Source organism: Coloeus monedula (genome assembly GCF_965178545.1).
Source record: "Coloeus monedula genome assembly, chromosome: 5".
Taxonomy (NCBI): domain Eukaryota; kingdom Metazoa; phylum Chordata; class Aves; order Passeriformes; family Corvidae; genus Coloeus; species Coloeus monedula.
In genome coordinates, this window is record NC_138785.1 from 71,609,953 (window position 1) to 71,622,883 (window position 12,931).

At 38.2% G+C, this 12,931-nt stretch overlaps 1 protein-coding gene across 3 annotated transcripts in view; it reads right to left on the minus strand.

The window, feature by feature from the left end:
* The window catches only part of CTNNA2 (catenin alpha 2), a gene marked incomplete at both ends in the record, with an annotated part of 404,326 nt that overhangs the window by 315,572 nt on the left and 75,823 nt on the right, over positions 1-12,931 (minus strand). For all 3 annotated transcript variants that reach the window (XM_082282376.1, XM_082282378.1, XM_082282377.1), the window contains one exon: positions 12,589-12,792. In XM_082282376.1, the coding sequence (XP_082138502.1) occupies positions 12,589-12,792 (204 nt within the window). The remainder of the gene's footprint in view (positions 1-12,588; positions 12,793-12,931) is intronic.

A 12,931-nucleotide genomic window follows, 5' to 3' on the forward strand; every position in this document is an offset into this window, starting at 1 on the left:
CTATTTATCGGCACAATGTGCTTGAAACACACTTGCAAAACCATTTTGCTGATGTTACCATTAACAAACTGCCCTCTAAAAACCCTTCTCTTTTTGGTTGTTGTCTGTATAGATTTTTATGTCATTTCCAAGCTTCCCTTGTGTATGATTTAGTCATGGTAAGAGAAAAGCATTCCAAGAAAATAATCCGGGCCATTTAGAATTCAATATATTTTGAAGGTAGCAATCTTGGGGGTATCCATGAGGACCTGGTTCCTCACTTACATGCCTGAGTGATATGAATCCAGGATCAAATGAGCAACCATTCCTCATCCTATGCACCTGAAACATCCTAAATTCATAAAGACAAGCAAAAATTCTATAGAAAAATTGTATTAGAAAGCAAATAATGGAGTCACTGAGTGGTTTGGGTTGGAAAGGGCCATCTAGTCCAACTCTTGCCATGGGCAGGGACACCTTTCACTAGCCCAGGTTGCTCCAAGCCCTGTCCAACCTGGCATTGGACACTTCCAGAAATGGGGCATACCATTCTTGCACTATCACCTGTGCAAAATCATTGTAGTTTTGCATTTCTTGTGTACTTTTATACAAGCTCAGAGGCAATGAGTTTCATTATCTGCTGAAACAAAATCCAGTAATAGGCAAAGACTGTCACAATAACTTCCTACCCACAAGACTTTCCAGGGAGGACAGTATTTACCAGATATACTGCAAATCAGAAAAAAATATTAGAAATGGATATAAAACCCTAAGAAGTTTATTTATCAGCCATTTATCTTCTAAGGCAAAACAGTGTGTACAGAGTTCTAGAAGAAGCTGTCCTTCTCTCTCCTGTCTGTAAGCAAAAAAGAGAAAGACCAGAATAGCAAAGCTATTTACCTAAAAATCTAAATCACCCTAACGCAGTTAGACTACTGTGGGCTTGGCCATCTGGCTTAGAGGCTCATTAGTAAAGAAATGACCCCGTCACATAAAACACAGTGGGGTCATTCCAAGCTAATGAGCCTTCAAGTTTTATTGTTTTGTACACAGAAATGCTTGGATGTAAATCTACTTGGGAAGTCTGGCCTTACACACTCCAAATCAGGTACACCTGTAATTGATTGGCTCACTTCTTTATTTAGTTACACTGAAAGGACAGAAAATAAAATTGGAAGGAAATGAAAAGTTTCTGTATTTCTGCTTCAAAATGTATTTCAGAATTTAAACCATTATATGAATTTATTTTTTTAAAAAATCTGATTTCATAATTTAAATTAAAATTCACCTTGACAAAAGGTTAATGGTTGAGCATTTGGAAGAATCATGTGACAGCTCTCCCGGCAGAACACACCAGGATGAACCAGACCCCATAATATACAGGGGAGTTTTAAATCCTGCGAGTTAACCTTACTGCCTTTCCTGGGGACACTGAGATACTGAAATCAGGCATTTATATTCCCAACTGAATCCCTTACAAATACGTGTAAGGATGAACAACCTTCCCTGATATCCTTGGGATTTGCCTCCACATCCTCATCCTATAAGCAGAAATCAAAAGTACTGCATGAGGCACAAGGATTTGTGCTCACCTACCCAGTCAGAAGAAAAAGACGTAATTTTCTGTCAAACTAATGGATTTACAACAGACATCAACAACAAAAAATTCCTCCTCCCACTTCCTTTCTCTTTTTTTTTCCTCTTTTCCATTTTTTTTAAATTTATTTAGGAAATTAAAAATGTATATATATGTTTACTCTTATGTACTATTATGGCATGTTAGCCATAACCCTGACCCCTGTTCTAACATATGCAATAAGTTATTTAAGTTTGCCTTGCAACGCCTTTAATCATTAGACCTATTGTTCAGCTTCAAATGATAAAAAATGTGTTTAAAAATAAAATACTGGAATAACAAATGAGTTCAAGTGCTTGAAGTTTGTAACTTTTTAAAAATTCTAATAATCTGATTGCATCCATGTGGACAACAAAAAGAAGTTACAGGAAAAAAGGTCACTCATCCAACAATCCTAAAAATTCCACTGAGCAAAATAATCATAAGCTACTTCATGGAGAAAAGAAATACACAAGCAAATGGTTTGGCCATTGGACATCACAGCAGCTTCTGTTCTGCTCTATCAGAAACAAAACCCCCACCATTCAATAATCTCAGGAAATTCCCTGGGTAAATGGTCCCACAGCTTGGGAAAACTCAGCTTTGGGCTTTTTGTCTCCTTTGCCTCCAAAATGCTATAATAAAATCCAACTAATGTGTTTTCCTCCAGTTTCCTGGGTCTAAGGGGCTCCAGGTAAGGGGTTGGTGTCATTCTGTGATTACATCTCTTTCCAGCAAGAGCTCTCACTGGGTTTAGTGCAACAGCTTAAGAGCACCAAAGGTTTCATGACATTAATAGTCTCTGGTTAATTCTACCTTATCTACTTGCTCAGCTTACCCTTAAAACCCAATTAAAATGTAATTCATCTGATCCCAGGATTCAAGGGCATCCCTGGCAATGCATTTGACAGCCTCACAGTAACTCCATTATTACACATCCTGTCCCAAGGTACTTTAGAGTATTTCACGAAGAGCTCAGCCACTGAGCTACAGAATTGTATTTTAGGAGTCTCAGTAAACTGAAATGTATAAATTTCATTGCATCTTTAATGCATAATTCCAGTTATGATGCATCTGTCTATGTTGCCACTCTCTTTGTGTCGTTCTTTCTTTTTAAATAAATGCAAGAATTGGACAAGGCAACAGTCAAACTGACAAAGATATAAAAATCCTATGTAATATAGATATTGTGAAAATGTGAGGTCGTTATGTTACCCTAAACTTAAATACAATTTAACTTAACACAATTAAATTTAATTTAATTTAACTTAATTTAACAATTAAACACATCAGGAGGGTGGTTGTAAACTGCCTCCTCTCAGAGGATATATTTCCAAATTTGTCCAAATCAGCACAAATATATAAAGCAGATAAGCTTAAAGCTTCAGTACAGAATCACAGAATAGCTTGGGCTGGACAGGATATTAATGATCATCAAGTTCCAACCCCTTCATATGGGTAGGGAGACAAATTAATTAACAAATTATAGACAAATTAATTTCACAAAACGCTTCATTTCATTCTGTTGTACTCAAATGCAAGCTAAAATATTGTACCCAGTCACAATATCTGTTAAAGGGAAAGGTTTTGAAAAGGTTTCCCAATACTATGAAAATTGAATCAATACTTCAAATTCAAAAAATAACCCAATTCAAAAGGAAAATTGCTTATTCCTGCAGCTCAACCATCTTAAAAAAAATCAAAGAAAAATCCTCCTACTCTTACTAAGCAAGTTTTCAGGGAACTGATTACCGCAGAGACCTCTTCCGTCTTCCATTCCTCAAGTGAAAATATAAAAACAAACTCCCTGTGCTCCCAACATCTGGCTAATACATAACTCTGGAAAAAGCAACAAGTTACTGTGTCACAAGACGTGATGCCCTTGCATTTCTGTTGAATTCTCAAGTCGTAAGATAATTTCCCAGGTCAAACATCAGGTCCCACCAAACACTGATATATCTGATTTCACATTGTCATACAGTTCACTGCTGTAGCAACTTGGAAATGATTCTGTATTAGAATGCACATGTTCCCGAGCTCTGCATCATGTACCTACAGCTGAAATAATTTACAAAATTATGCAAGTAGAATTTATCACCTCATTTCTGACAGTTCAGCCACTCAATATTAATTTGATTAAAATACATCCTTTTTTTCCCAAACAACCTTTGAATCTATTTGTTTCTAAGAACCCATAGTTACTAACAAGGTAACATCTTCTCTTTGTGTACCACTGCATTTTCTTGGATTCCAGCTGTACCATATCAGCATGCAGATCTTTATGGATGCACAAAGCATTTCTGATGTGCAAGCATGCCCTCTTCTGGATATCCAGCACAATCATTTCAGCTGAAAATTCCCTAAATTACAGTGAATTCCTCCAACACCGACTTGCAGAGCCTTGCTCTCATTTGTAAAAACATTTCTGGTGTAAACAAACAAAAATAATCCAAACCAATGCAGGATTCATAAACTGCAGCTTTACACACAACTGTCATATTTTCTGTAGTTTAGACTGCTAATGGCACTGTAAATACTGCAGTGACATTATTAAAAGGAAAAGAATTTTGACCTTCCCTGAAGTGCATCCTTGACTATCCAAATGCTGATCTAATGATGTGTCACCTTTGCCTCAATTTTCAGTGCAACAGGCAAACCAAAGCCATTCAGTATTTGCCCAGTTATAGTAAAAATTCAGTCCAACTGCTGAGGGATTCAGGTAGTCTTTAAAGAAAATGAATCAAAAAGAGAGAAATGCCATGTCTTTGAAAATACAGACATTTGCACTGCCTTCAACAGTCAAACACCACGATTATACAATTACTGAAGGATTTTTAATGTGCAACAGAAGATGTTCTGTAGCCTCCAAGGAGACACAGATTTTTGATGTGGTTTTCTGAAACCTCACTAATTGCAGTAGGCCCATTCTACTTTTATTTTGATTCATTCCAATAGTTCTATAAATTCATTGGGAATATTTTCCTTGGCATCCAAAAGAATACAACACCCAACAATGTTAATGTGGATTGTGTAAATACTGAAAGATTTGGACACCAAAAGCAGATACACACAGAGCTAATAATCATATTGTTATTGGTATAGGATAAAATGCATTATAAACTTCTCTCATATTGATATTGACTTGTAGACATGGAAAAACAACAAATTAATGGCCCATAAATGCAAACTTCAGTAGAAAGAAAAATTAGAGAGGTTGTGAATCACACTGATAGACAGGATTGATAGAGGACTTTCTTTCAGGTGGACAAACAGCTTTAACATCATTTTCAGACAGCGTATGTCTGAAATTGAGAAAATGCTTTCCAGCATATCAGAAGCACCAGTGCAGAAGTCATTACTTCTGTAAGAACACACTTTAGAGGAAAAAAAAAAAGCAACTAAATAATTAATGCAAAATAAAATTAGTTAGATGTAAAAACCGTTGCAAGAAAATGCAATTTTGGGGGGGTGGTATGATTTGACTTTGGTTGGGGTTTTTTTTGAAAAAACATCACATTTTTATTTTCTCTGAATACACTAAGTTTAAAATGATCAAGTACTCTGACAAAGTACCAACAAGTCCAGTCAGACCTTTTGTATGCATACATACATATTTAACACAATGAGGAATAAAAAATACACTTGTCAAGAAAAGCAAGTTTCCTGAGTATTGATGAACTTGGAGTCCATTTAGTAAATCCTTTATTCCCATCTATGTCATGTAAGAAATTAATATAATATTTTATAGGAAGGCAGTTTGGGTTATTTGTCAAAAACAATACAAAAATCAGCAAAATTAAATCCCACACCATCTTGTGTCACCAAGTTGCGCCACTTCATTCTGTCATGTGTTGGTTTTGTCCCAGTTTTCAGTTCAATGGGCAAACCAAACCCAAACACTGCAATTATATAATTAATGCAGAATTTTTTAATGTGGAAATGGCACGGCATTCGAACTTTAATGAATTACGACTGACATGACCTCAATTTTAATGTTGGAGTAAGAGAGGCCCAGGCAGACTAAGCCCTACAGGAACCGAGAAAATCAGGTTTGGATTTACTGTCAGTCTAGAAAATTTCCATGCTAATTTGGAGGCAAGTATCTTGTTAGAAACATCACTCAACCTAATATACCAATTCAGCCTTAGACTCCATAAACCTTTGATTTATTTACACTTTAACATGACGTACAACACTTTTATAATGACATAGCACGGTCTGCCCTTAAAGACAAAGAGCAAAAATGTTCTCTAGTTGATACCACCAAGGAAAGTCCAGCACTGTGGTTCAGAAACAGCATTTCCTCCCAGAAATACCGGAATCACAGTCATAGAATCAGTAAGACACTTAGTGATGAACGAGATAAGGAAACAGTCAAACCCTGTGAGGCAGGAACTGTCTCCTTGTCCTTATCAGTGACCTCAGCTGTGATAACTCCCCTGCCCAGGAGGTACCGGGACATTCACACGTGGCCTGCAGGTGGTCACTCTGCTGATGGGCCATGATGGGCCGCAATGGGCCCAGCTGCACTGATGTGATGGGCAGCTGTATCGACTTAGAAGGTGTCAAATTCTCCCCAACTGTCTCCTGATCCACAACATTACATCATCCATCTGAAATTCCCCACCCCAGGGGAGGTATCTGGGTGTTCCTACCTGAACCTGAGTGAATATAAACCAAACAGAGGGGCTGTTTTGGAGCTTTCCTTCGCCATCTGATGCAGCTAGTTTGTGTCTGTCATTTTGACCAACAGACACTGAAATTGCAATGACCAAGTCTCATTGTGAAGCCATTGGGTGGTAAGATGTTTTTACTCTTATCCTTTCCTTCTCTTTCTTATGCATTTTGTTAAGTGATTTTTATGCTTTTATATTGTTATGTTACTAAAGATAGCAACCAAAATGCCCTCATTATCTGTTTTCCTCTGCAACCAAATTATTCTGCAATAAACCCTACAGGTATATATTTACAAAAAACACTCATTCAGGGTTGTTTTACTCTAATCCACCCCAATGGATTTATTAACAAGAACCTGGGTTACCCTCACCTTTCAGAGTAGATTGTAACAGGTAGTTGTAAAGAGTAAATTACTTCAGTAAGTTTAAAAATCTACTCATCCCAACAGGAATGTGTAAACCTGCAATCACCAGAACCTGAAATGAGGACAATTTTTTAGGATAATTGTCATTTCCAAGTCATGAAATCTCATCTCCTCTGGGCTTTTTTGTTTCTGATTGCAAACACTAGTGTGGTTCTCTGGATCTGATAAGAAAAACACAGCAAACTGAATATGGAATTACAAAACCAGGAAATTCAGGAATGAACAAATACATCAAAAATAACCTGTGCAATTGTAAGTGATGCAGCATTTCTGTAAATCTACTGAAAAATAGTGGACGTGTCTTAGGAGGAGGGCCTGACATCATCAAAATAGAAGAGACAGAAGGTTCCTGAAAAGTCTTAAGTCAGACAGTGGGATGCACGCTTGGACAGTGATTTTCTGTACAGTTATGAACAGTCAGGGTACTCAGGAGGGATGCACAAATGCAAAAAACCCTGAACTGGCCAAGAAACAACGCATAAACCATTTGGGAGCATATCCTATTCCTCCAACAGTAACTACTGTGGTTCTACTTGTTTCTTTCAAGTATACAAAGACAAATAGCTCTAAAAGAGCCAGGTAAATAGCAAAATAGCTCATCTCCAGCTTGAAATACAGTGGAAAGCTTTTAAACAAGCTGCTGTCCTCTAAAAATTATTCGGGCAGCCAGGAGTTTGACAATGGTACTGATGGAAAAACTGCCCTGCTGAGCCAGTCACGCCTGCATCAGTCGATGCTGCTGCTTCAGCAGTCAATCTCTTGTCACTCACCCCTGATTCCTCATCTTAGGACAGCTCTGGACATTTCTTTGTCTCATAACTGTAATTTACTGTTCACTGTCACCCGGATTAACCTTACACAAGTCAGCATCAGAGCTGAAATGTACACACCAATTATTGCTTATTTTAAATATGAGTTCAGATGAAGCTGTTAAATGTGACAGCTGGCAGTATCTTGGGAGTTTATAGATTTTTTTCAGTTGCTGTTGCATTTTTCCTTCTCCAATCAAGCACAATCACCAGCTGTCTGCTAAGGACATTTCATCTTCATGTACTGCAGCACTCTGTTTTTCCTTTGAGCGATTCCAATTTTTTACTGATATATTTGTGAAGAGAAGCTGCCAGCAGGCTTGTGCTTTCTCATTTGTTCTTCTGGTATTTTGTCATTTCAAGAAATTCTTACAGAGAATTTATCTTATAAATATCTTATAGAGAATTCTTCTCTATAAGAAACAGGAATTAGAGCCTATAGCAACTCAAGAGTGAGCAGGTATCGGGGTGGGTAGTAACTTTAGAGAATAAGATTTCAAAGAGCAAACATTAAGTAACATTACCCCCATGGTAAAGTAGGGTCTTCCTAGAGCACATTGCACAGGATGGCATCCAGATTGTTCTGGAATATTTCCGGCAAGGAAGACTCCATAACCTCTCTGGGAAATCTATTCCAGTGCTCAGATGTGATCCTCAAATCTAAACATTAAATCATCAGTAGTAATACAAGGACTCCATAAAGGACTGATCATTCCACTCAGACATGCAAATATTAGCTGTCCCAAAAAACAACTATAATTTAAAAAAAAAGCTCCTCTGGACTGCTGGCAGGGACTGGGAGCAGGAACACTGGATGAGAGGGAAAGGAAGGCAGGAGAATGCAAGTTGGCTTAATAATGAGCCCAAAGACTTTAGAACAGAAAATCATATTTGAACCAGCTGGGAAATGCCTTTTCAATTGCAGATTTGAATTAATGCCAAGCCAGTACTGGAGTGATTACAGAGGTCTTTAACACTCATGGCTTACTCACTTGTCAACTGCTTTCCAAATTTATCATTGATACACCCCAGCAACACAACATTAAGTCTCTGGCACTGAATCTATGATGTCAGAGGGAATTCAAAGCATTCTTTTTTTAAGCATATTTTTTCTGAAGACATAATTTCCTCCCTTTCTTATGTTAATCAGACATCAACACAGCAGCACCCCGAGTCTTGCTAGAAAGGGTGCCCAGCACTGTGTTGAGTTTGGCATCACGCTTCTGATCCAGGAGTTTAAGAGCTGGAACTCCCAGGTTCCTGGTATTTTTGCTCCCTGACAGCCTGCAACATAAATCATGAAGGATCCAGGAGAGAAAACCAGCAGGAAACTAGACCCCAATCAGAGCTAACCATCCATTAAATCAGGTTTTCATTTAGATGAACAGAAAACAATTGCATTAAGAGCTTCTGTGGAGCTGTATTTAGGTCTTCTCTGTAGGACAGAGGTCTAGGAATATAATTTTAGTTTGAAATAGATGATGGGATTTATCACATATACATAAGAAGCTGAGAAATACCCTATCAATTTTCTCTGAGAAACAGAGAAACTGGGGAAAAAAAAGTCATATGACACAGCAGACTGAGAACTTTCTTGCCTTCGCTTCCCAAAAGTAACAGATTTTAAAGTTCAGATGAGTTCACGAGAGAAATAATAGATACCATGCTGGGAAAAGATTTTGTCAAAGTTATGATAAGACAAATGAAGCAAATGTATATTTCTGGATATACAAAGAATAATGAAACAGTTTACATCTCATCTCCATAGAAGTTCTTGCAGAGAATGCCCAGGGATCTCTGTTGCAGAGGGCCTATGTACTGTGAGACTCCAGTCAATGCAATAACTATGCAAATATGTATTTATTCATAGAACTAGTAAAGAGCCTAGGGACTAATTAAAAATGTTATTTGACAGGTAGGAAATGGAGCAAATCAACATTTATCTGAGAAGAAGAAAGGAGAAATGAAAACACTTCTTTTTGTTATCTGTAATAGCAAATAATACAACTACAGAAGCTGCAACATTTTTACTAACCTAAGTTGAAATCTGCCCTACCCTTCTTTCTACCTTTTTTTTTTTTTTTCAGATTTTTCTTTGGATGCCAACATTTTGAAAGTATCTGCTTTTTCTTAAACTCATAGCCTTTTGCTTCAGCTCTTGAAGTTTTGTAAGAAACACCCCTCTGAACCCAAATAATAGAAGTAGATGAATGAAAAGGAACTATTTTAAGTTGGAGAAGGACTGAACTATTATTGACTGAACAGCACATTGCCAATACCCTGCCCTTCATTGTCTCTATCCTTTAAGCATAGCCACTAAATATTTACTTTGCTGTATGCTCATTTGATCAACACTCATCATCCAAAAATTCGTAATTTTTCAGGTACCATCAAACAGAATAAACCCCAAGACATGAATGTCTGATTAACTTCACAATCTCTAAAGCAAGAGCAGGACTGCACTGGTTTAAAGCCACACAGACAGAAGATGTTAAAGGTGTCTATCTTTGCAAATCAGCTTTGATCAGACTTAGAACTGTGTCATATTTGGTGTGTGCCATTTCAGTTTCACTCTTTTGAAACTCATTAAAGCTTTAAAAAACTTTCCAAGTGAGATCTTTTGTTATACTGAACATGCTCAGAATTATTGAGAACCCAAGAAAATCAATCCCCAGGTTTCAAGGAAGTAGGTTTAGTACCAAAGCAAATTGTACCAGGGCAGACCAGTGGATGAAACTCAATCCTTAGATAACAGGAGCTGCCTACAAACTCGAGATCTGATCTTCTGTCCTGGCTGTGGAGATTTAGTTAATATATCAGAGCAGACTAGAGATATTTATCTTACCCCTGCCCATATTAGATTATAACAGCTGTCATCTCAATGGCTCTTCAGCTTTCCTTGGCCATATTGATCTGATCTCCAGTATTGATCTGGTCTCTGACAATTATAACTGGAGCTAAAGCAACTGAGGCTCAAATGATTCAATGAAGGAAGGAGTCTGGCAATTTGTCCTTTCCTAGAGCTTACATGACATGGAAGTGGGGCTGGCAGCTACAAGATGACCCATGGAGGATTCAAATGCCTCAGAGGGGCAGACTGAGGAGTCTCTGCTCAAACAAGCCCTGGAATTTTTTAACCTGGTAGTTTAAAATGGCATCTACCCTTAAAGAACTGAATTGAGAGTCCCTAGTTTACCTGTCCCTATGTACAAAAACCTAAATTTAGGCATATTAATATGTAATCTTAATCCCATCCCTTATAACTGCTAACATCAGTTTGGAAATCATTGTTCTCAAATTCTACCACACCAGATGTGGTAAAATCAGAAGTACAGCATTTTATGTAATTAAGTATATATTCAGGTTTTATAATGTTTACTCAGTAGGTGTAAAAATATCTTACTTAAATTGGCTTCATTTCAATATAAAGCAGAAAAATAAAAAAATTACAGGGGTTGTGCAGCTCAGCCTAAGAAGAGAAGAAAAAGAGACTATTTCAAAAATCATACTGTGGAAACCATAAAAGCAGCTGCTCACACCATTATGTGTTTAAGTAAAAGTGATGATACGACATTAGCAACCTTCAGTGTGGTCATAAATGCCTGCAGGAATTTAAAACTCTCCTCCTTCTGTAAATGCAGCCAGAAATAAAATAAGAATGTTCCTGGTCCTAGGGCAAATTGCATCGTTACCAGAACTCTATGTACTGAAAAAGAGGCACCACAATAAAATAAGAAGCCACCATTCATCAGTTCTCAAAGTTTCTTCGAAAGACCTCTAAGAATTGCACCAGTAATGCTTCTACAAAGCAAAATCTTGTAGGAAGAAACCCAGCAAGTTCTTTTCCACCACAGTCTCATTATCTGGTATTTAATGTTCTCTTTATAATTTCTAACCCATAACACAGCAGCACAAACTTCACCTTCATTCAAGCTTTCGCAAGAACTTGTCAACAATCACTTCAGAAAAACTAAGAAGCAAACAATGCTTTTCAATTCTGCACCATCAAACAGCTATTCCTTGAGGTAACTCTTATTATATGAAACAGTATCTTTGAAAAGCAACATTTAGGTCTGAAGTGTAAAATGCAATGACTAAAGGACTGAAGTTTGCACTACTGATACTGAATTGCACCACTCTAACAAATGTAACAGTACCAATGAAAATAACAATGGTAAAGGTCTATCCTCGAACAGTCTCCTCAGTGCTATTTTGATGATTCCAGCAAAATGGGATCAAAATGTGTCATCTGATGCTCTAGGAGCAACCAAAGACAAGAAACAGCAAAGCAGAGGATGCTCAGTTTGATACCTCTTGGCAAACATTTTCATTTTAAAACAGGTTGTTGATGTCACTTTGGACTTTTTCCCACATCCCCCAAAAGACACAGCAATAGAACATCCGAGTTTTAATACACACTGTTGGGTGGAGAGAATTTTCTGGGACAAGCTGTGCAGAACAAGGTTATGCACTGCCAGTTCACACCACATTGAACAATTCAACACCTTTGGAAACCCTACGCAGAGAGCTGTTGTTATAATTGTGTGAACAGCACTAGTACTGACCGCAATGCTTTCATGGCAGCTGAGTGTTTCATAGCTCCACCAGCAAGCGAAACCTTCAGTGGTTTAACATACACACCAAAGAGTCAATCTCTTATGAATATCTATAGGTAACATCCTAAAAATCAAACACAATTACCATCCCACAGGGACAAGCATGTTGAAAATTAACCGTATTCACCTTCAGTAATTCTTGGGCCATTTCACATTTACATTACTCACCATTGTTTTCATGAAAAAAAAAAAATTCTACCTCCAAAGGAATACTTGCTGCTATTTACTACACAAGAAGAAACGTTTCTGCAAAATTCACGGGGAGCACGGAGCTCCTTGGCTGGTACAACACCAGCCCCGTGAGCTTTTGATTGTACCAAACTCCCGTCAAACATCTGCAATGCATTAAAAAGTTCAACAACTCAAACAGCACCACCTCTACAAAGCCGCATTGCCGCTTTTGCGCGATATAAAAGCGGGGTTTTTGAGCCAAAGGCGCCCCGCGAGCGAGCAGTGGGTGTGACTTACGTTGTTCATGTACTCGGAGAGCAGGTCCTGCAGGGCCTGGCGCACGGCGTTGCACTCGGCCACGATGCGCTCGCGGCGGTCGTCGCGCGTGCACGAGGAGTCGGCCATGAGCGCCGCCCCGCTGATGATGCTCTCCAGCCGCTCCTCCAGGGACGGCCGGAACCGCGCCTCGCTGAACGTCATCGGGTCTAGGATGATCTTGTTCTGGAAGGAAAAGGAAAACGGGAACGCGATGAGTGTTTGTGGGTCTTTGGCATTTTCAGTGCCTTCGGAGAGGTTTCTTTTAGTCTTTCCTAGAAATAATTTATCGTAGAATACCAGGTTGGAAGGGACCTCAAGGATT